General features: G+C 44.9%; 1 protein-coding gene across 23 annotated transcripts in view; it reads left to right on the forward strand.

The window, feature by feature from the left end:
- The window catches only part of LOC108627547 (MAP7 domain-containing protein 2), a 138,929-nt gene that overhangs the window by 84,374 nt on the left and 30,140 nt on the right, over positions 1 to 24,415 (forward strand). For 2 of the 23 annotated variants that reach the window (XM_026815656.1, XM_026815657.1), the window contains exons 1-2: positions 8,736 to 10,335; positions 10,680 to 10,972. The exons of 11 other annotated variants lie outside the window; for them this stretch is intronic. In XM_026815656.1, coding sequence (XP_026671457.1) covers positions 10,031 to 10,335; positions 10,680 to 10,972 — 598 coding nt within the window. In that variant the 5' untranslated portion in view covers positions 8,736 to 10,030. Of the gene's footprint in view, positions 1 to 6,163; positions 6,357 to 6,380; positions 6,906 to 8,731; positions 10,336 to 10,679; positions 10,973 to 24,415 lie in introns of those variants that run through there. 10 more of the 23 variants (XM_026815658.1, XM_026815663.1, XM_026815664.1 and 7 more) reach the window with 7 other exon arrangements.

The raw sequence follows: 24,415 nt of genomic DNA on the forward strand, positions 1-24,415 counted from the left end.
TTGAGGTTTTGATTGAGATAACAACAAGGGGAAGAAAGAATTATCGTTATTAATAAAATTATACTGAAAATTCCTACTAGTAATTCTTTTTTTGATCGTTTCAAGGGTTACCGTAACTTTCAGTCTTATCGCAGAAAAGAGATCCAGATGGATTGTAATTAATAAGCGGAAGAAGGAAGGAGCAGGGAGGGGACAACAAATTTCGTCGATGCAATTATCGTCTGGAAGGAGCATGTCGAACCGTGACATCGAAACGCATCGATGCGCCTCCTTGACTTGGCGAGTCCCGATACGGTAGAAAGAAAGAAGCCAGGAAGGAAAAACGTGCGCCCCGCGTGCCCGATAACTCTCGATAACTGGTCGCGACTCGGTCCGCAGAATCGGCCACAATGCGGGGAACAAAGGAGCTGCGACGTCGACATTATCTCGATCGAATAAAAATGCCAGGAGTCCTTCGATACACTTGACATAAATCTCGCGAACGATAAAGCCTGGATACATACTGCGGTAACGAGCGATACGCTCCTCGATCGTTAATGCGCTTGCTACCGACGCGGCGCGCTCGCAACTCCAACTTCGGCCATTTCACGGAACCATTTGCAACGAGCTTCCCGACGTTCTTCCGTCACCGCGTTCTTCAGCTGCCCTTTTCTACTTCGGACGAAATTTACTATTTCGGCGTTCATGAATTTGCGCACGATTGTCGAAGCTCCGTTGAAAAGAAAAAAAAAATATGACTGGTTTGCTTGAAAAAATTCTACATTGTGTTAACTTCATTTCCGACTATAAGAGGAAAGAAAAGAACCCGCGAAGCGGAATGAATTACAGCAAAAGTCGACCGGTAATTCGAAGAAGTCCTCTCGTCTACGACGGTGGAAAATTTCGAACGTCAGGGATCGATGGTCGTGCCGGGTAGGATTGGATCAGTAATATTGCCGATAGAGACCAGACCCACTAGGAAGACCTCCGACGTTGAGATGTATTCGGAAGAGCGAATTGAGCAGTGCTTTTACGGCAATATTCGTTTATGGAGTTCACAGGGTGACGTGCGATACTATGGCTAGGATACATGCAGGATCGTCTTTTTGACAATATCATCACGTGCTGTTCTTCGGATTCAACGCTTTAACCCTTTGTACTTGAGCGGCGCCGCTACGGCGCCCAGCACGAAAACTAATTGCAAACTGTAATATTTAACAGATTTTGTTGTATTCAATAAAAATGAAAAAATTGGTAAAATTTTATTATTTGTATACGTTCTTTTGGGTATAAAATGATTTGAAGTACCCCTAAAGTTCTTCTCTAATAAAATCGACTCGGGTTGCTGATTCGCCCAGCACGAAAACTAATTGCAAACTGTAATATTTAACAGATTTTGTTGTATTCAATAAAAATGAAAAAATTGGTAAAATTTTATTATTTGTATACGTTCTTTTGGGTATAAAATGATTTGAAGTACCCCTAAAGTTCTTCTCTAATAAAATCGACTCGGGTTGCTGATTCGCCCAGCACGAAAACTAATTGCAAACTGTAATATTTAACAGATTTTGTTGTATTCAATAAAAATGAAAAAATTGGTAAAATTTTATTATTTGTATACGTTCTTTTGGGTATAAAATGATTTGAAGTACCCCTAAAGTTCTTCTCTAATATAGCCGAAATCGTCTCGAGTTGCTGGTTCGCCCGAGCGCAAAAGGCCTCGAGTGCAAAGGGTTAATACCGAGCGATTATCAATACTGACGTGTGTCCGATAATACCTCGCGATGTCGAAACTAAAAAAAAGCAAATACGTAGTCTGACTTGTACTATGGTTGTACTACTTGAAGCAGCGTCTCTGGAACTTTTATAAGAGAAGTCATTCGTTCTTCGCAGAATATTCAGAACTTATTTCCGCTACTCTGAACCTACTGGATGCAAGATTTTTAAAAGTTAATAAATGAGTTTTTGCGGAGTACGTGACGTAGTGCACGATTCTGGTAACACGCGAGCTCACTTCACGACGTTCTCTTTCCCCGTGACTTCTTTTCCGGTGAAATCGCGATGGTAAAAAGAAAAGAGTGTGTATCACGGTGAGACGGCTGGCAGAGTCACATACCGGACGGTTTCAATTTTCCCCTGGGAAGTTTTTTCCATCGCGGTGGGCGCGGCACGGTCGGCGAAAAACACGGCTCATCTTCGAAATATCATTCTGGCCGGTGTCCAAGGACCGCGTCCACTTTGGGAGTGTATTTCTTTAGTGTAATCAGAGCACTGTGGATGATCAATCGGGTCGAATCGAGCCAATAGGCTCAAGGAAATGATGAGAGAAGCCAAGTCGTGCGTGTGAAGCAACGCTACATCTCGGAAACGTGCAAATCTCTTATTTTCCATCTTAGACCATCTCATAACACCGGTTCACGGTTATGAAAATTAATAGAGACTTGTACGCGAGACGATAATCATTGCACTGTGAAAGAAAGAATTTACAACTGAATTTATGGTATCAATCCCATCCGATCTCTAAATGGAAAGCAACTTCGTCAGAGCCAGACGCCGACGTCGACGGACGAGACCTGAAAGGCAGATTGCGAATGCCATTCAGGAAGAGCGTGTTCGATCCGTCTCTCGTAGGCACGGGGCGTGCCATTCAAACGGGATGTGGGTGCAAAAGCACGGTTACAGCCGGTTCAGAAAATTGCACCCGGCCTGTCGTAATCGTGACGAATATAGCTCTTCCGATTTCGATGACATACACACCGACGAGAATAAAGGGAAAAGAGTTACTGCATCGAGAATACTAGAATTTATTGATTCCTTTTCGTTTTCGAAGATCTACGCGTTACTTTGTTGAAATCTCACGTCGCTGAGTGTAAATTTAAACCGAACATAAAGCGAGTATATGGAGAAAGTATCGATAACGTTTTATCTAAGATAACAGGTGAGTTTAATTAGGGGGATTAGAGTGCAGCTGGCGGCTCTGAGGAAATGGGAAATCGATAGAAGGAAAATTCGGTATACCGAATACCATACTCTGGAAATTATTACATGGATCTTTCGATTCTCTTGCATTAGTTAAACACGGTTTAAGTAACTGCATTAGATCGGATAGTTCTATGACGAAGAGTGAATCGCAAACGATTTCGATTTGTTCAAGCACTCATCGTAGAAGTTGTACGCTTTGAGTGAACGTTTGAAGAGCGAGCGATCCAAACCAACACGGTCGGAATGATGGGAAGGAAAACGCTGTTAAGTAACGACGCCTCTCGATTTTTCATCGAACAGCAGCCCACTCACCCTCGTTCCCACTTTCGATTCGCGTACAACTAGGGCTTTTCGATTGAAAGTTCCTATCATGTTTTGCTTCACTCGTCGTTTAGCTCGAGGACCGAAATTAGTCTTCGCTAATTAACCTTCGACGATTGCATTCTTCGAACGATTTCGTTCTGAGAATTTATAAGCTTCTTCGCTATGGTTGAAACGTATTAACGAGTCATTGAATTTTATGTAAGGTCGAGTTATTAAATCGGAATTTTTCTCGTATAACCGAATGATTGTAGATTCCATTTAAATGTGTTTAACAAAAATTCTGACAGAGCGGTGCAAGATGAAGTATTATTTGCGAACAAATATTTAAACGAAAGGAGATGAAGTTAATTATTTCCGAGTGCGGCCGTCCGTTCCATTACGTTTCACAAGGGTATTCTAGTTCCTCCCAGGGGAGAAAGCCGGAGGTTGAAAGGTCGCGCACTGAGCGGTAACACGTGCCTCGAAATTTCTTGAATTCAATCCAAGGAAAGAGATCGGTGAATGGGTCCGTCGGATATTTTCCAATTCAAGTACGACATGGTTTTTGTTAGTCCCCCGACCCTGTACACCGGATTTCTCGAAATGGTCGACGGCGAAGGCCTAGCCTGGTCAGTTAGACACGCCCGGAATTTCGGCGAACCCGTGTGTAGATTCCAGTCGCGTCACTCGCGGGAGCAATGTGGATGAGTGGAAGAGACGCGTCTAGGGATCGGTGAACGATCGTGACTCGATGTAAAACGAATGAAAAAATCGACTCGTTCTGCATTCAATACGAGTTTTAGATGTGACATTCTCCTTTCGACCCCCCGCCTGCATTCTTGCCTGAAGAAACAATGCTGTGACTTCATTGATCACATTGCATTGGAAATTATTAATGTATTTAGCATTCGTGATTCAGTTCTACTTGAAAACATTCTCCAATATAATATTTAGAACAGTTGTTCAAACTATCGAAGAAGTATAATTCATAATTCAACGAGATACGGCTTTTGCATGTGTAGAATGCATTCATATCGGAAAAGGTTAACATCTGCTCGTAGAAGTTTAGCGATCTACTGATATTGAAGTAGCAGAGATAAAAAAGAGGATTTCTATATCCGAAAAGGTTGAGTCGCGTCATGATCGGAAGGTACTGCCGTTATGAAAACTGAGGCGAGTGAATTGAAAATTTCCTCCTCGTATATGACCGCGTTATTATTGGAACTGAAAGCTCCAGTTTCATTATTTCACAGAGCGATCCCTTCGTTCCCGGATACAGCGGAATCCGGTCGAACGGCTGCCGCGCGTGTACTCAAGCCGCACAGTTTTAAAACATTTTCTCGAGCGAGCGAGTTGGAAAAGTCAGAAAGATTTCCTATATCCATCGGAGAAAGTAGACAGGTGTATGCGATTCGTGTCTCTTTGTCGTATCTTTTCAGATAATCAGAGAGCTACCGATTAGATAGTATCGTCGGTGGTACGACTTCGAATCCGGAGCGTATCTTCTCGTAATCTCAACTGAAGAGAATTTTTCGAGAGGATAATACGTCGTCCTCAAGGTTATCGATCCTCGAGAACTCCGTTGGAGACATGACCGTACAGTGGAGAGAGGACTGTGCGTAAAACACACCGGCTACCCTTCGCTTCGTAGTGCGAAAGTTCGCGCGATCCTTCAGAATTCTCTTGCTTTCTTTCTCTCTCTCTCTCTATTCGTTTCAAGGTCGTCCTCACCTTCTACCTGAAGATATGCTTGCGCGACGAATGTGTAGAAGTAGAGGTGTGAATGTAAGTGTAGAAACATGTGAAACGTATGTTTTGCGACCTGAGATCCATGGATCTTTCGAGTGCGGGTGTACCGGAGTGATCCCGGTTCGTCGCTCCGAACCGCGGGGTCGGAACGGGATCCTCTCGGTGTGCTCGGCCGCTCAAGGTCGCCGGCGCGAGGACCACCACCCTCGCGATACGAAAACATCCGGCTGCAGCGAGAGGCGGCGGCGGCGGCGTAACCACGATGCGGCACGTACCGAGAGAAATGGGAGAAAGTAGGAGGCGAATAGTTCCGACAAACAGGAGGATGACTAGTATAAAGCGTAATAAATCAGCGTTACGAGGCTGGTGACAGAGTTCGAGGACGAGATAAGTATTTGCGAGACGTGGAAAGATTTCTGTATCCATGTGCGCGTGGTTCAGGCTGGTTTCACATCGAGATCAGAATGAAAAGTATCATAGAGTGCTGTCATGTTCTCCAATGTTTATCATTTACTTAATCTTGCAGTGAAATGAGGTGTGACTTTATTCTACGTCGAGATATCGCACATAAACTTTCGAAAACGCGTTTAGCCTTTATACTGCACGGAGAGTTTCGCTCTCTGAAAAGCAGCGATGATTGAAGAGGCTGCGGTGTCAGGCGAGGATAGAATTAAACGAATTCTGTGCTACTTTTCTAGTGTTTAGAATATGACACGCATGCACCCTCGTGTGAACGGTGTCAAAACGCGAAGGTGGCAGCGAGCATTACGAGCTGTACACGCAGTGTCGGAGGAAGTGAGGGAAGGAGTAACCCCTCCGAGAGGAGGACGAGGGTTTGACCATTTCGGGAGTGTCGGAGGTGGCGGCGCGCGGCTGATCGATGCAACAGCAGCGCCACTGCGAGCGAGGGTGTAGGGGTGGTTCGTTCGACGAGACTCCCTTCTACCGCGGCGACGACCACCTCCGCAACCCTTCGGATGCCCACCCCACGGACCGTTCCACGCGTACTAACCGAGCAGCGCGCGTTCGGCCCCGCCGTTGGGCTACCCTCTCCAAGCGGAATTTCAGATAGGGGTTTTGCTTCGACGCGACGCGATGCGCCGTCTCTTTTCCCTCGCGCGTTGCTCGTTTCTCATTCCTACGGTTTACGGTTCTCTGTCGCTCTCGCGCTCCCTCCTTCGCTGGCTTAGTTCTCGCCTGAAGACCGTCCGGTGTACAGGTGATCCGACCTCGCGCGCGTATTCACCCTCTTCGAGTTTGTCCGCCCGCTGGCCGGGATGACGTGCCGCCGCGTCGCCACGAGGAGAACGCGCTATACATCCTGCCGCCTAATAGTCGACGAGGTGCGCTCGGTTCCTCCTCTCCTGGTCTTCCGCACTTTCTCTGTTTGCATCTTCTCTCGAGCGTGATTGTATCCCCAGTTAGAACACCGAGCAAAACCACCCTTATCGGGCTTCCTCCTTGAATTCGTTTTTTGTGAGTGGTTTCTGTGTTTCCCGTATTTCGTTTTCTCGTCCTTGGAGTGTGCTTCGAGTGAGGCCCTTTGACTACTCTCGTCATTTGTGTGTGTCTTTACTCAAGTGCTCTTCATGTACGTTTTATACGTCCTGGATATGAATCGCAGAAAGTAGATCGAATCCTGTGTGCGTGAAGTGACTTGATATATCAAAGTCTCTGTGTCCTCGCTGCCCGGACGTTAGATTCCCTTTGACGTGTCTCGATCGGAGAGCCACGGCGATGAGATTAGTCCAGGATTATGCACGACGTAGTAATTCCTTGGAGATGAGTTTTCGATCACGTGGGTGGTTGGCGACCGTTGCGATCTGTCTCGATGCTCGCGCTGCTCTCCAAGGATCCGGAGAATCGTACAAGCTATGTCTCTTGCTACCAAGGTGATGTTTCAGTTATTCCAGAGTTTCCTTTTTTAACTTTAACGCTGCTTCAGAAAAAAAGTGTCTTGTGCCCCTCAGCGTTATTCTTGTTGCATCAGCTCTTATTCAGAATCGTCTTGCATGGTTCTTCGATCACGTGGTCAAGGTGGCGATCATCTGTCGCGACAATTTTAGACGTGATTATTATCCATGTCGCCAAGCCTCCTTTGATTCTGCTTTATTAATCTAGAGGCATTTCCTCTGATATGATTGATACGTTCCGCGAATTAATTTCGAGACAGGATGATTTATCGTTCGCGTACATGCTGCACGCGGGTAAGCGCTGGTATTAAACACCCAGGCAGTTCTCATTAAACGGTGCTCGCTAAATTAACTCGGGCTTGTCACATCCTTGCTTCAGCAGATTTTTTTCACTCGCTAAATTCATCCCATCCGAGTTGCTCTGAAATTTCGTGAAACTCGTTCTCCCGGTCATATTTTCGAATCCGCACTTTTCCTACATTGCTGGCATTAATAGAAGATTGACCAACGGTTCGTAAAGTGTTATAAAGTTTTTCGATTCGGTATTCATCGAATCACGGGCGAGAAAAAACAATGAGCGTTGTAAGGCAGCCGATGAAACGTGTGGAAAACCGGAATGCCAGCTACGCTTCGCACGTCAAAAGAACGGTACCATTGTGTTCCGTTTCTAAGCCTGACGGAAGCTCGATGATTCGTTCCCTAGCAAGGCCAGCGACGAGCCTGTTTTTAGACGAACGCGTGAATTAACTATCCTTGGTAACGCGAGACATCCACGCTTTTCTATTTCTTCACGTTCGACTCAGCCATCGACTCGATCCAATCCACCTGCAAACTCGTTCCATTGCTATTGGCGCGACGTGTCGATTCTTAATTATTCCTCTCTCTTGAATTTTGTTGTTTTTCTCAACAAAAAGGAAGGTAGAGAAATTTCGTTTTGCTACAGAATTAATCGACGCCAAGCTCTTCGTAGGCGATCGACTGGACCGCTCGTTCTCGATTTCTCATAGCAAATTATGGTATTTCCTGTGACGCACCGAAATTGGGGATAGATCCTTCATTAGATCATTGATGCACTAAGCCAAGTGATTGCAGATCCATCTGCATTAACACCGAACCGAAATGCCATAATCCTACGTCCGTTCGATCATGCTCTATCCATCACGTGTAATACAATGCATACGTAATCGTGACATTTTCCAAATCAACCATTATTTCAACGTTGACCTTTGCTCGAGTCGTAATTAATATTTAAAAGATCGCAAGCACGAACCGAAGGCACGAAATCATTGGCTTCCACGCGACAGTTTTAGAGGTGGCTTTTAAAAAATTGCTGCCGCGGTGTACAGGGGGTAGAGGTGGAGGGCTCCGAGCTGTTGAAAGCGGTCGAGATGTGCTCGCGTACATTGTCCGGCGCTCGGTCGAGCGGGAGGGATTAAACCGACAATTGTCTCGAGAATTTCCAGGCAAGCGGTACCGCGATAGAGACAACGGCTATCATCGTGGCTGCGTTCCGCGCCGGGACCATTATCGGTCCAATGGATAACGTTTCGATTACCGTGACGCGAGCCCAGCTGCGGGCCATTGATTTTATCGCGCGTTCCCATTGGTAAATAATTTTTCTGGATCAATCGTACTACAGGGACATCGTCTCGCATGCGTTTTTTTTTATAGAATTATTCTCTACCAACTTTAACGTCGTTCTTAATCGCAATTACTGACTTTTATTGAGGCATTAATAATTTTCATGCTCAGTTATGTAGACTCAATTTTTTTATCTTTGAAATGTCAAACTATCGTTAATTTTATTATGAAATATATTTTAGATCGCGACAAATTTTCCAGCTATATTTTGCGACAGTTCTAAAATCAAGATGAAATTGTTTTCGCGCCATCGGACACACTTTACCTCTTGCATTTGCATTCCAGTCTCCGTTTTGTTTGTGTTGTTTGTTTTGTGCAGCGTCCACCGGTCAACAGCAAATAGCAGAGAAATCTATGCTGTAAAAAGCATCGAACGCGTTCCAACGACGCGCATATTTTCACGATAACGTCAAATTAATAGCCCGCAGCTGAAATGGTAGCACGAACGAGTCGTTGCACTCCCACGGTTTACGGCGAGTAAAGGATCCCGCTGCGGTTTGTTTTAGAACTCATGACGGATCACGCTGTCCATGAGTCCCAACTAAATTTTCGAATGGCTGGCAACCAGCCAGACGTTTTTATTACGGCCTACGCCAGACATAACGTTTCCTTCGCTAACTGAACTCGAAGGTATCGCTAGAACCCCGCGTTGCCAGTCGCTCCTTAAACACGCTCGTCTCGTGCTTTATGGAAACGACCCGCAGTTCTCGATGGGTCTCTCTCTCTCCCTCACCCGGGGATTCCCGTAAACGCATTTACTTTAAGCTTCACCTCTGCCTAGCCTGGTGTACAAGTCGAGGGATTTGTGGCTGGCTCGTGTGCCTCTAAATCAACCCTCGTCTACGTGTAAAGTTTTTATCGAGCCGCCATCTTCCTGTACGTTCTTGGGGCGGTGTTTCGCATTTAGGTAGATCAGACTTCCTGCGCTCGTTATAGGTATCCCTATCGTATCGTTTAATTATTTCAGCCTGCGCTTCCTCGGAGATAATGTTCCCCGGTCTTATCGCGAGTTGATCGTGTAACTCGAGCGGCGTATTATTCCCGGAATGTAGGTTGGTCTTCGGCAGGAATTTTATAAAATTCTCCCTATCTGATAAGATTAGATATAGAGATATTTGTTTCGAAATCGATCACGCGTTTCCTACCATCACACCCGGAATGACGATCGACTGTATTAGATTGAATTTGCGAGAGTGTCCAAGTGTTTCCAACGTTTCTCATTTGTTTTCGTTATATCCTCAGCCGTAGATCGGATAATAATGTAGTTTCGCGCGATCTTCACGACGGTTGAACCGACGGGTCACGGTTCCCGACGAACGAGAAACGAGAATGACTAGCAAGAAACATAGTCGCGTTTGGTGAAGACGTGCTCGACTGACGTGGTCCCGAGCTCCGCGAACGAAGGAACTGGTTAAAGGAGGAGGGTGGTGGTCCGCAAGGGCCACGGCCATGGGGGAGGCAGCATGTTCTCCGAGCTGTGCAGGGAGACTCTGCGGAAGGCAGCAGTGTGCTACAGTTCTGGTCGTGCAGGAAGTCCATCACCATCGCCACCAACGTCTCCGCCGCCATCTCCCGCCAAGGAAGCAAAGACTACTGCCAACATTGACCTGGCAAATGTCCGTGACGCCTGCCACGAGGCCAGAGAATCAGGGACCAGCGGCGGCAGGAGATCGCCGCAGTACCACTCAACGTCGTCAGGAACCTGCACCACGGAGTTCCGTGATTTCACCGGAAGGAAATCGCCGAACAGTTCAACCGAATTCAGGGAGTACGTTTAACGCCGTCGTCGAATTACGGCGGCTCTCCGCGCCGATCGATCTCGGTTTCATCTATGCCCTCTGAACATCGTCCGATCGGGCACTTTGTACTTTCATTTTCAACTTAAAGGGAAACGTCGTATCTATTCACGTTTACCCACGATTCTTTAACTTTCTCGTATTGGGATCTCGTGGAGAGTCGCCATGTCGTTTCGTTCGTTTTCACATAGCCCGAAGTTGGGGATTTCTCCTACCGGCGAAATAGTTCCGAGTATCGGAGATCCGTTAACGATCGAATCGGTCGTCTCGCGTGACGAAGAGGCGCGTAAACGTATTCCCGTCACGGAATCTTCAGGAAGCGTTCAACGGTGGCCGGCGACTTCGGGAAAAGATTTGGCTACCCCGAGGCGCGGGACGGGAAACGAGGTTCGCTTCCGGCGGACACGAGGGACAGGGACGGAGACAAAAGATCGGTGTCTCCCGAGAAGGTCGGAGGAGGACGGCAGCGACAGGAGTACGAAGACAACAGGGGATCAATCGGAGGATACGAGTACGGCCGATCAGATTCGAGACTCGGTAGACACTCCCCTGGGTCGCCAGGATCGTCGCCCGAACCAGAGGACAACTCCTCAACTTCTGGCGACGAAGGTATTGTTCGCGTCGTTCATCTTTTGCTATAACCTGCGACCGCGATAAATTATTGTTTCCTTCCAGTAGAAAATCACGATTTTCGTCATAGCAATATTAAGAACATTACTTTCTATTGAGTTTCAATTGGAAAAAATGTTGACTCGCGTGCACGTGGTATAAATTTGTTCAAACATCAAAGGATAAAAAGAACTTTGAAAATGTTGCCAGCATTCTAATGCAATCGGCGTGCGTATAAGAAATACATTTAGTAGTATAACCATAAAATTTGATGGTTATATCGATTGTAAAGAGATCGAAATTTTTCAAATGGTTCTAATGATCATTAAACGAACGATGTACGTAGGCCGGCTTCTGTTCTTACAAAATTCGAGTATTATAATTAATGAGACTATAAATAAGTTTGAACGCAAACGCTAGTAATTATGCAAGATAACTTGTTCGACGTATACGTCGCTGATACAGAGTAATTAGTGGAGGGAAATTAAATTTACGGGGAAACGGTGGTCATAATAGCTCCGTTGAGGTAAATTAACGACGGGGAGACACACGAAGCGAGAGTCTAAAGTTAACGCAGGCAAGGGTTGCGTCGCGTTTTATTCAAACCTCTTTTGACAAAGGCCGTTCGTAATGAATAATTATAACCAATATTAAATAAATTAATTTACACGAATTGCAAAACTTTGGGAGCTTGAAAGGGCGTTTCTCAATCTTTCTGGGAAACTTGCTTGCGAAAGAATAGCACGATTTACCGAGACAGTGAGCGAGCCGGAAGTTCGTTTTTTCCGAGATTTTCCTTGTCAGACTACCAACGACTTTCCTCCCTTTTATCGAGCTTTCTCTTCGACCCTTTTCACCCCTTGAGAATTTGTCCCGTTCCGGGAAACGGAGGCGAAGAATTCCGCTCGACAAAAGTAGCTGAAGTACTAGTCTCTCTCTCTCTCTCTCGTGCGCGCGCGCGCTCGAAGCTTCCCAAAGCTCTACGAGTGAATCCATTATCGAGTCTCTTTCAGAGTTGCTCGACGTTTGTGTCCTCCCGCTGTCTCCGCGATTATGTCCAGTAAATTAGCCGTAACTTTGTATCTGAGACAAGTTTCCGAGGTTTCATTCGGTTAAAGGTGGACGAAAGTTATGCGGCTCCTCGCTTAAATAGAACTTTCTACTTTCGTCTTCTGATTCCCTGCGTCGAGCTATTAACCCTGGAGACAAAACGGAAATGTAAAAGAGTCAGGCGTAAACTCTTGCGCTTTGTGATCCTTTTTTTTTATGACTTCGCTGCTGCTTTTTGCTCCCGCAAACTATTTTCGAACCTAATCGAAGCCGAAACGAATTCTCGCGATTGCTTTCGTGCGCCGACCAACTAATCAACTCCGAATCGTGTCTCCCTATCGGAAACGCTTCGCGCCCACTCCGTTTCACGAAACAAATCACTTTCGATGTGACGTTCTATTCGATCAGGTTTCGATGCAAGCGGAATTGGGGCCGAGTGTGCGGTTCGGCCTGACAGAGAAATTTTGCCACGCTTTTTTGACCCAATTTTTTCCTGCGACTTTTGCTAACCGGTTAACAGACGAAACGGGAACGTCGTTCGTCTTCTCGTTTGCGCCCGATGCGACTTCCTTCTTTGGACAGGGAACGATTCCTTGTTCCACCGACGGTTTCGCATTCGACCGCGGCGGCCCGAATATTTCCGAGAGATACGAGTATTTGCGAGCGTCCGCGTCGACAAACAATTTTTTATCCACGCCCAAACGTGTTCGGGCATCGATTTTGGCTCGTAATCGCGACGAGGATTATGCAGAAGTCGGACGATATAACTCCCCCGCGTGTCGAAGGAAATCAATAACATCGTGGATGACGACGCGCCAAGAGTATGGGTGAAATCGTTCTTATAATTGCTCGGAGCGAAACGGCACCGTAGTAATCGTCGATAGAATTTAGCAAAACTTCCACCTTTTGTTTCCGCGTAATGCTTTCAGACGATTTTCAGAGTGAGCCTTATCGCAGATTCCCCGGTTAATGTCTTTCCTCGTTTTCCCTTGTTATTTATTCGTCTCGATCGCGAGCTGAAAATAGGAGATACTCAATCTGGATTCTCGGCAAATCCATTATTCATGCTATCTGACACTCGAATTGCTGCTATCTATTATTCAAAGATCATATGCTTATTACCTGCGATAGAATATGATAGTAAAAAATATATCAGAACGGTCGTATGTACATAGTAAATGTGCTAGTAGAATAAATCCCAAAGAAAAATGAGTAGAATCTAATGCGATTATTAACCCATTCGCTGCCAAGGACGAGTATACTCGTCTTTGGCAGGGTGTCACGCATTGCCAGGACGAGTATACTCGTCCTGCTTTAAATATATTATAACATGCAGGCTCTTTTGAAGGCCCATTGCCAACGACGAGTATACTCGTCTTTGGTTTCCTGCTTCTAAATGATTATGTATGATAATATATGTGCTCTTACCAAGAAATAACTTGGCAGCGAATGGGTTAATTAATTAAACCGAGATTAGCTACCTCTCTTCAATCAGTTCCCAGACTAAGGAAACGTTGTCCTATTATTCGTGACTAAAACCTTTGAGCTTTTTCCTGTCTCCAACGCATATAATCTTCAAAGGATTACAACCGGATAAGCGCATGTTTGTTGGAATTAACGTGGACACAACTGCGACGAAGCCGTTTCGACAACCGATGACTTTCGCTTATCAACGCAATTGCTTCCAAAATAGTATCTACGCTTTCATGCCAGTCTCGCATTGTTACACATTATTCATGTAGCACGTAGAGAAAAGCAGAGAGGAAACGGGAGAACGGCTCGGTCTGCTAATGCGACCTCACAATGCGGTGCTTGCTTGCTACGATTCGCGTCGTTTAACATGGATCCACTTCTGTTGCATCGATCGGAGATTCATCGGGATCAGATGTGTCGAAACGCTAATGTTTTGCCTATCTGGCCTCGTACGAGCCAGCGTCGCGCTCGCATCCAGGCTCCGTCTTTGGGATGCAAATTCGCCTTACGCGCCCGTTAAATATTTATGAAATACCTGTTCACATTTCAGCGGTACGAAATTTTTTCTTCAGATATTCATACAATCTCGTAGTCACTTGAAGAGCTTAAACAAAAGCTTAGAACGTTTGATCTCGTGTGACGGAGTACCGAGTGTCTCTCAGAGTTGCCTAAAGCCGTTAATGAGAATCGAGCGGAATGTAAATTTTAATCAGTGAACAACGCTTCAAGATTAATGTTGATCGCAACCGCGATCGTGTCTCACCTTTTGTTCCTTCCGCAAACAATTCGAGCCATCTCGATACTCGATTTCCAGTTTATCGTTGTTGAAGTTTCACGGCAAAGGAGTTCGGGATCCGTGGGTACAACGTTGTAACGGAGATCAGAACTTCTATCGAAGTTCCCGCGACACGGAAAGGATTATGATCGATTGTCTGGTAACGACACTGGAGGCTTCCTCGGGAAAGGTTCTCCAGGAACCTGAAAGGAACCGTGTTTGTGCCTTCTCCTACGGTGTGTTTACGTAAGTTGGATTCGAAGCGGAAAATAATAGAAAGTAGAACGACAGAGGAAAACTCTTTTTTCTCCCATTTCTTATTTCGCGTAACGCGTTTTAATCTGAGTAGACACGTCGATATCCATCGCAGCGTCACTGATACTCGCTTTTTAATTGCATCCTGCACACGTAATTTTGTCATAATTGCCTTCATCGCACGCTATGACCAACGAACACGAGGCTTACAAGAATTTCTGCGTCGTACAATGACGCAGTTCGTAGAATATTGCATAGGAATACATTATTTCTTTTTTCCTTTATTCTCTCAACTTCAGATAAGAAATCAATTATACGATGTATAATAAATGTGAAATTGGTAATAAACGATTCAGAACAATTTTTAATATAGTCAGAAGTGTCATGAAACTCATGCAGAATCTTTAGCAAACTGTATTGGGGATACCAAGTCTCTTAAGGAGCATGAAAAAGGTATATACGCTCTTGGGGGTCATTCCGAGGATGGGAAAGCACTGAGTCGTTGGCAACGATAGGAATCGCTGACTTCGGTCTGGCTTCTTCGAGACGGCCAAGTCCTCTCTTCGCCGGTGAAGAGGGGAAGAAGTCTTTTCTTCTACTGCCGCGCGACACTCCAGCCGCGAAAGTGCCGAAGCTGCCTCGCGGCTTGCTAACTTGAAACACTCGAGACCCTCTCCACCGCTTTGCTTTCGTATACGCGATTTGTCTCCACTCCTCTCCTCTCTCATACGTTCGTGTAGTATACATATACCACTTCTGGCTGTTCCACGGCCGAGGACGATTTTCGGGTAAACCGTACTTCTTCGCAATAACCGTGACGAAAATACGTGTACCGTGCAGCTTACGATGGAGCCCGGCAGCGACTTATCTGTTCTCGCAATAAATTCTCGTGGTTTGGGAAATGATAGGTGGCTGGCGTATATCCTTGACTGGGATGGTAAAACGTGATATCCCATTTTTCCTGATGCTCCAGTTTCACAATTTCGAGATTTTTAATCAGCATATCGACAGATGTTTAAATCTCATCTGAACTCGCATGAGAAATATCACGTTTTTTTTATCTGATAATAGATTCGATCCATTAAAAACTTTTCTGTTTGACGAACTAATCACGAAATGGACTAACTGTTTTTCAAGAAACTACGTATACTTCGATTCTTTCTTTTTGCGTTCCTACGATAAATCTCTCTTTAGATATTGTTTCCTCTCTTGACCTTTTCTCAGGTGAGTATTTGACTCGGAATGAGGAAGTTCGTTTAATCCCAAGAAATAAGGTGCAACAAAAGGAAGGGGGAACCTAGGAATTAACGAACCGGAAACACGTCGCGAAATTCTTGTAATCACCATCGCAAACGAGAAGGTGTCTCAATTTTTCGTCGAGACCACTTGCGCCTCTTCGCCGTGTGCCAAATTAAAAAATTCTCATGCCGGAGCCACTCTGAAGGCTCTCCTCCTTTTCGCAGACGCGACCCGCGCCGCGGTTAGGCTCTACTCGTTCTCTCCCGGGTTTTAACGAAAATGGAGGCCCATTGTTCACGCGGCGGTGATCGTCCGTGGACGCGGCATCATTCTGGTAATTGGAGCAGGAACCCGGACGCGAGAGAGCACCAATTAAACTTATATCTCGTGATGTCTTTATTGTCGCCGGGGCGAGTGCGGTCACGTGCCCGGATTCCCGATTAAATGAGTTTCCCGCTCATTGATTCCGTAACGATATCGCGGTGAAATATCTCTTCCCTTCCTTCGTGTTACGTCGAACAGTAGAATTGTATTCGCGCATGAATAATTCAATTAAAAAACATAGTTAAACAAATTTAAAGGAAATTCGAGAAGTATTTATCGAATAAGAAAATAATTCAATCGTACATTCTAAAAATTCTGCATATTAGCAGTTAGAAATCTACGGAGAAAGTCGAGTGAACGGTAAGCGAGCTAAAATACTTTTATCATCGCCTCGCAAATTCGCGTTAGCATTCGCTATGGAATTTACGTCGTTACGTAGACGCGCGGCGGTTACATAACTTTTGTTCCTTGGCATGCGCGAGAAATACGTTCTTAATGATCGTTTCGTAAACACGCCGCGGAGCAAAGACGTTTCCGCCTCGAAATGACAGAATTTTCCAAGCCGCTTCGAATGTTAATTAACCGTACCGAGTGTTAATTAACGATCGCAAGCGCATCGTTAACGGGCACGTTAAAGACGTCACAAGGAATTCACGATTCGGATCGCTTCACTCCCCTATTTCCTCGCTCGCTTTCACTATCGGAGTTTAATCTCTTGGGGGCGTTCTTGTACTTTTTATTTGAAATTAAATGGGAAATACGATGAATCCGGAGAACTGATCATCTGACTTATCTCGATGGTGGATCGGGCGTATACCATAATAAATTGCAAGACATTATTCCGATATTGAAGCAAAAGGTACGAAATATAGATTCTGTTTGATGCTGCCCCATCGATGCGAAATACTTCAAGACGTTCGCCTGTGCTCGATCTTAACGCGTCTTTCGTTTGATTTCCTCGGACCAAGGTGATCGCATCTGGAGCTTCGTAGCTAATCAAAACCTAGCTTCTGAATCGTGGTGATTGCTAATTGCAGATGGATGCCCGCATTTCACTAACACAGATGGTACGTGAAGATGAATCCGTTCTTCGTCGATCGATCGTCGATGAAGGGATGCATTTCGTTAATAGTTTCCTTCCCTTGGTTAGTGCCATTTACGTATCGGGAATGACCCAGAAATCTCTTTCTGGATAACAGCTCTCCAGAAGTCTGGGAACCTTTTCTTTCGAACTCTCTTGAAATATCGATTGCGTCTTTTTTTTTTTCTTTCTTTCTGTATGTATTTAGTTGGGGTTGCTTAAAAATTGCGACGCGGTAGAAAAGCTTTCATAGTCAACTGCCACATTGTCCTACGACGTGTACTGCTAACCTTTTCATACTTGGTGTTTCCTGTATTTGTATTATTCCCTGTCACGGGTTCAATTGTTATAACAGCTTCGAGTGCTCACTCAATTTTACTAATTGCAAAGTATGTTTAAAAACATTCGTGACATTTCTATGCAACAGTTCCCTGTTTTTACAAAAGCTTTTATTTCTCTGTGTTTTACAAAACTGAAACGTTCATTCTCTTCGAGGCAATGTTTTTTTTATCTTCTGGTTACTTTCGAGCCATCGAACAAATAAATATTCAAACAAAGTAAAACGAGACGCATGTGTGCTTCAAATTCCGCAACAGTTATTCAGTGTTTTAATTAAATCTGACTAGGACACGCGCGAGGGCGCGTGAGTTTCACATTTCTCGATACGTGACCAACGTGTTTCACCCTCTCGTCGCTCTCTTCGCGGTAGACGCGCTCCTACGACGGCCGAGAGGAGACTCCTTGAATCTCCATGACGAGAACCGCTCGAAAGTGAAGCAAAGCGGACATCAAAGACGTTTTCGCGCGATGTCACCGCCGAGAGACCGTCGAATCGAGTGGTGTATAATTTACGGACGTAAGAATGACTCGACAAGAGAAAACAGCGAATGTGGGAAATATTTCGGGCATCCTAGGAACGCGATTGTGTAAGAGGAGAGCCACGGGGCTCGTTTGACACCGTGAAACTCGATACGACAAAACCGGTGGTTCAATCCTCCCATCACCCACGCTCGCCTATCGTTTCCTTAAGTCTTCGCTTTTTTTTTATTCCAAACACTTTATTTTAAACGATGTGCACGTTGTTAATTATCGAGCGGGAAGTAAGGAGATGAATTTGTCGGCAACTTCGGCCTTGTCAGAGCATTACAAGCTTAGGAAACTAAGTTGTAAACTGTCGCATCGTTTTATTCACATTACGACCGCGTAGGCTTTTAATAAACTATAAAAATGGCTTGCCAGCTACCAGGAAAGGAAGGATAGTCGATAATTAATGTATTTTTGCGTGGATTTAAGCTCGAAACTCGCTCAGCGATTGGGATTAAAGAATAAGTTTAACGCAGGGATAACGAAATGTGAAGAGAAGTTGAGGTGAAACGATACCATCTCGAGATGATTATCTATCACTCGAACCAGTACAATGCGTTCCATCCAATAATTACCGACGGCATTTTCTCTTTTCCCAGAGTTATCAATCATTCACGTAATACCCGGTAACGAACGTAGCGCTATTAATAACGAAAAATGCAGCCGGCGCTTGGCAAGCAAATATGTAACAGTTCACTCACCGATTCGCTGGTTACCAACGCGCTTCCGCAGACTTCTGCATCTTCCACGCCGCGTTTACCTGAAAATTGATAGTTATTTTTAGCAAATGAGTCGCTTCATTTCGTCAGGCGGCGCCTGTCAGCTTCCTGCGACTTTAATCTCGGGCGATCGTTAACCCAGATGAACGGGACGCGAAGAAGACTCGCTCCGCTCGCTTAATTTCGTCCCCCTTTTCTTCCCTTATTTTTGTCCACAAGAAAACTGTACCGTGACTCGGTTTCATTCACAAAAGATACGCCGCGGTAAAAGTGCGGTCTTATCAACCGCTTCCGCTGCCTGCAATTACTCCGCCAGAAGAGTAAGAGGATGTATTTTCGTCGAGCGTTTATTTCCTGCCCCACGAAACAACGCGGTTTTCCGAGCTGCTTCTCCGAACTAGAGACATTGTTTTTTACAATTATTCTGAGTTTGGAATGCGTCTGGATCGAATTTTTACTCTACTATAATTGAACCGCTGATCTCCATAGAACATTGGATGTGTACTAATGATGATGGCCCTAATTAAAAGCGGTGCGATCTTTATTGAGGCTTTTTAATCACTTTTCTGACAGATGTATTGTGAATATGTAATAACAAGAACGCTCACAAAGTTGTATTTTTATTTGATTACGTAGTTTTAACTGAATTAATTTTAGATTAGATTTGAGAGCTCCATTTCGAAGATCCGAGGGATTACATAATTATCCAAAGCACTCGAGTAGTGGCACGCTTATGCTATTTTGAAGCAGCGAATGGGAACGATAGGCGGGGGGTTCCGTTCAAAGCATTCGCGATATAACCACTCGAGGTAGCCGTGGCTTACATGCAACTTGTAATGAAATTCTATTGTGCTGTATCCTGTGTAACTCTGACCGCAACCCCGGCATCCTTTGCACCCTCTTTCTGCTTGACACGTGTGAACCGGCAAACGGTGCGACGTGTACGAATTATTGCCAACACACGTTTCTTAGTGAGATTATCTAACTGCGTTTGTTTAGATTTTAATTTAATTAATTATAACACGCGGGACAAGCGGCGACAGTCCTCTCAGTGAGAATTATAAATTTCAATATTAAATTCCTTTCTTATTCGGTTAATGAACGAGGCATGTTCAATCTACTTATAAACGTGATTACTCAAAGGTACAGATTGTTTCAAAGATTCCATTAACTAAGGCTCAAAAGTTGAGCCTGTCATCTTGTCCGTCAGTCGATGGATGTTCCTTAATTAGATACGAACAATGCCTGGCGAGATTCCTGCTGTGGTATCGCTTTCGACGATGGAAAATCGCAGTGCACCGTCAAACTCTCTGTTACAATTTCCATACCCGTGACGGACTGATATCCGATGATGCAGTGCATGAAAAATCTATTTGCTTCTCCTAACGCTCACGGGTCTGTTGCGTGTATTAAATTTTTCTCGCCTGACAGGCATATATCCTCGCGTTCGCGTCTCTTCCACTGGTCTGACACGTTAAGACCGTTTCCACTGATACGAGCCAACGCTATGAACGAAATTGCTTGAACGGCAACTCAATTTCCAAAAGTGGAATACCGTTTTATCGTAAATCTCCTACCTACAAAGATGCTCTTATTGAATTTCACCCATTGTGATATCTCTTCTGAAAGAAAATTTTCTAGTAATCGATCTTTATAAAATAAAAGCAGCATCCTTATTACATTTCTTCTACGAAATGAAATTTGCAAATAAATTACATTCTGAAAGTTGAAGCGAGCAATCAGTTTTTTCCCATCAGAAAGTTCTCCATGAACCGAGTCGCAATCCAACCCACCTAATGATTCATATCGCATCCGATAAGAATTCTCTCTACCGTAGTGGTAATTGCACCGACGGAAGCAATCGATCGTCGTTCGACGATCGCTGCTTGTTGCGGGAGTACGGTGATTATTATTATCGACACGCTCTCTCTCTCTTTCTTCCCCTTGACACAAGAATTCGCTCGAACGATATTGTGTCGGCCGGGATATTGCGATTCAATGGTACGTAAAATCAGCGACGATCCTCGGCCGATACTTTTTCCCATTCCGAAATGGTAGTTGCCGGCGCGCTGCGGCTGACCCTTCCGCGCGTGGCTACCGCGTCGTCCCAAAGCGATATACAATGCCATTGATTTTCGTAAAAAGTTCTACCTTTTTCTACCGAGATTTTTATCGGGACAAGCGGCGACGGTCCTCTCAGTGATTGGCCGTAATTTATATGTAGATCGTGTGTACATCCACCGAGACCCGTCTAACGAATTCTCCTCGGATATTCTGTGCTCTGCATATTTACAAGCCGCTTCCGCGGCCATTTCTCCTCCTCATATTGCCCCATTCCTTCCGTCGCTCTTCTCTTTTTGTCGCACAAAGCACGACCGTGCTCTTTCGCGGGATAATGACAAAGCTCGTAAGCTCGATTGGATTAAACGCAAGTAAATATGTATAAAAGAAGACCGCGCAACACTGCATCCTACATTACAATTTCCAGAGACATAAAGTTTTTCTAAAGCCAATAATCGTTATATTTTTCAAACATCCTTCTACGGTATGGGAACGTACATGCAATTACAAAAAGTGCTTTAAATTCTCCACGAACAGTGCGATCTACTCTGTTCCCTTTCGCACCGAGCTTCTCAAGCTGAGAGCAAGATTCTTCTTCCCTTCAAGCCCATAAATAAAAGAAACGTAACAGCATATATCGGACGGTTAAAAAATTCACAAATCCGCAGTGAGGTTTCTCTAAAAGGAAGGCACTGGAAACTTGGTTCGTTATTCGGAAATCGACGACTATTAATCACAAGCTTGCGGCCAGTTGAATTTTTAATGCCTGATAAACGTATTCCGTGAAAACGGCTCCCTCGCGGGAGAACACGGTCGTACGGTGTCGGCAATGGTGTACGATACCATTAATCAGCCCGCGATGGGGACAGCAGGTGGAATGGCAGATGGACTTGGCTGGCGCGGGAAACTGCTGGTCCTACCCGGCGCTAATGACCCGACAAATTTTCCGATTGTTCCCTATCATCGAGGAGGGTTCCACCCGCTTGATAAACAACCTTCATCACAATGGATCGAGCTTCCGGCGTCGAGTAATCCAACTCTCGATTTTTCACTGGCGCCTCTTCATCGGGTGTCTCCTTTCAACGAGAGGGAAGAGCTGTCCCGACCAATTTATTGGTCAGAGATAAGCGACTTATCAGTATTGTGGCTCGAGCGTCTTGCCTTATTGAATTGCTACACATTTTTCTGATCGTTCAACTTGATTATCTCGAGTCGCAAGTTCGAGGGCAATCGCGTATATTTGAGGATGGGAACAATTGGCTCTGCAATTAGAAGATACAAAGTGTCCCTCGATCGGAGCAGGACACCGCAATGAACAATGCGTTTTACGCCGTTTGTACTGGAGAACGTGACAGCTTTTTTGACTTTGTTCTTCCACTCTTTATAATTTTAAATCAAGCGGTGAACCGGACGATTAAACATTAAACGCGCCGAGTTCAACGAGGAATAATACGATTTGCCTTTTTTTCTCACTCGTCCTCGTTGCTCGTTTTTAATCAACTGACCTAATTCTCCGCCTCCTGGCTGACCTGTTTTGTCCCAGAGTCGCGACTGTGAGGAAAAAAAGGAGCCACTCACAGTAGCGTCTTGCCAATTGAAATCCACGACAAAAGGAGACAGAATGAGACTGGTGAAGTGAAAAAGTGATAGGGAGAAGGGGGCGGGTGGGTCAACCTTTGTGGCATAGGACTCGAGTAATGGAAGGTCTCATCGAGAATCGCCCTTTTTTTTTTCAAGTCCCTTCTTAAAATAAAACGTGAGATGGTCTCCTTCATAAATTGAAGATCGTCGTCACTTTCCGCATTTCTCTTGCGAGATCCGTAACTAAGTCCCGTTAAAAATTAATAGATTAGGAAAATAACTAGTATGAGAAGAAGCGAATCGTCTTTGATACATTGAAAGTGATCAGAGAGCAACTCTTGCCGCGATTTCATTCGCGCAACACGCCATTTCCCACGTGTCGATGAAAACTTTCAACTTCGTTTCTCTCACCGTGTTTGCTCTTTCACCCTCGGACTCGCTTTTCAAACAGAGAACAGAACTGGTGGGCACAGCTGCGTTTCATCCCCGACCGTAGTTCCATTTCTTTGTCTATTTTCGCGCCCTCGAGAACTTTCAACTCGTTTAAGTTAAATCCGCGAATATTGCCGTGCGCGCCACGGCCGAAGAGACAGAAAGGAACCTTTTTTTTTTTCACAGCTGGAATTTAGAACGCAGGAAATATCTGTATGTGCATAAACCGGGTATTTTTTCGGAAAGCTCGCGCGCGGATGAGTGTGTGTCTGTGTTTGCGGAGATATAGGAGCCTCGTTGATACGTTCTGAGATTTGGAATTCGTTGGCGAGGAATAAGCCCACTTTCGTCTGAAAATATTCAACGATACGCTCACTGTTCTCGCGTTCTTTTTTCATTCCCCTCTTCGCTATTTCATTCACGGTTTCATTTTGTAACGAATGGCCTCGCGATGGAACAGAAACTATCAGGCGGGATTTTCATCGGATTCGCTTTGATTTTTATCCTCTGATTTTCGTTTCATTTTTATTTATCGTTTCTCCACACGCGAATCGATGAACATTTCACGAGTTATTAATTGAATCTTTAAAACCTGGCTAGATAGGCAGAATATTATCTTTCGAAACAATAAAATCAAAGGCACTCTGTCCATGAAAGGGATTATTGAAGCATAAAGATATCTTTGAAAATCGTAATTGCATTGTACAATACGTTGTATAGCTTTGAAGCATTGGAAATCCTCGGATGCAAATAAGTGAAGTGGCAGGATTGCGCGTTCAGTAGTTCGTAATGAAATTAGCCGGCCGCTCCTCCAAGGGAAGGACAATGCGTTTAGTCGCGTGACACGCAGGCGGTCAGGAGATTAAACCGAATCAGAGCACGAAACTGACGTCCATTCAATTAGTACCTAATTGTTCTTCGCGCGAGGAGGAGACAGTTCACGCGGTTCGGCCAGTCAATTCCGCTCGGATACCCCTCACTTAATTGAATAAATTAGTAACAACCTGAAAAGTTTTTCGTGCACGCGCGTCCAAGACTTTCCACCGACGACGTGACGTCCGGCGAGTGTTCGAGAAAGCGTTGGAAAACGTACCGCGAGCTCGTTAAATATTTACTGCCGCGCGTTTTTCGCGAGCCAACGCTTTGTCGACGGTCCACGCTCGATTTTACGCTCGTCACCTACGTGTTCCCAATCTCCGAGGTCGTAAAACTGATCCCCCGTCGGTTCACGCAGTTGAACAGGTTTGAACGACCAAGAATTTCCCAACTCTTTAGCCTACAGAGATTAAATTGTAAAGAAGCACCGTACAATTATAGAAAGAAGAATGACTAACCCATTTTTGCGTACTTAACTGCGGACACAAACTTTCTCCTTTGTGTGCGCATAAAACATTCGCTCTCGCACGGGCATATTTTCACTTTCCGGGAATTATTAATTGGGAAAATTCCACGTTTGCACAACGTGCGTAAAACGCAGTGCACTTTCATCACGAGTAAAAGGTATAGCTTGGAGATTCAATGATTCCTGGCTAGCTCCAGCTAGTATTGATTTTCTCTAAGAGGACAAGATGCAAAAAAAGTAATAAGTC

Source organism: Ceratina calcarata, unplaced genomic scaffold (assembly GCF_001652005.2).
Source record: "Ceratina calcarata isolate Rehan_Ccalc_2016 unplaced genomic scaffold, ASM165200v1 scaffold478.2, whole genome shotgun sequence".
Taxonomy (NCBI): Eukaryota; Metazoa; Arthropoda; class Insecta; order Hymenoptera; family Apidae; genus Ceratina; species Ceratina calcarata.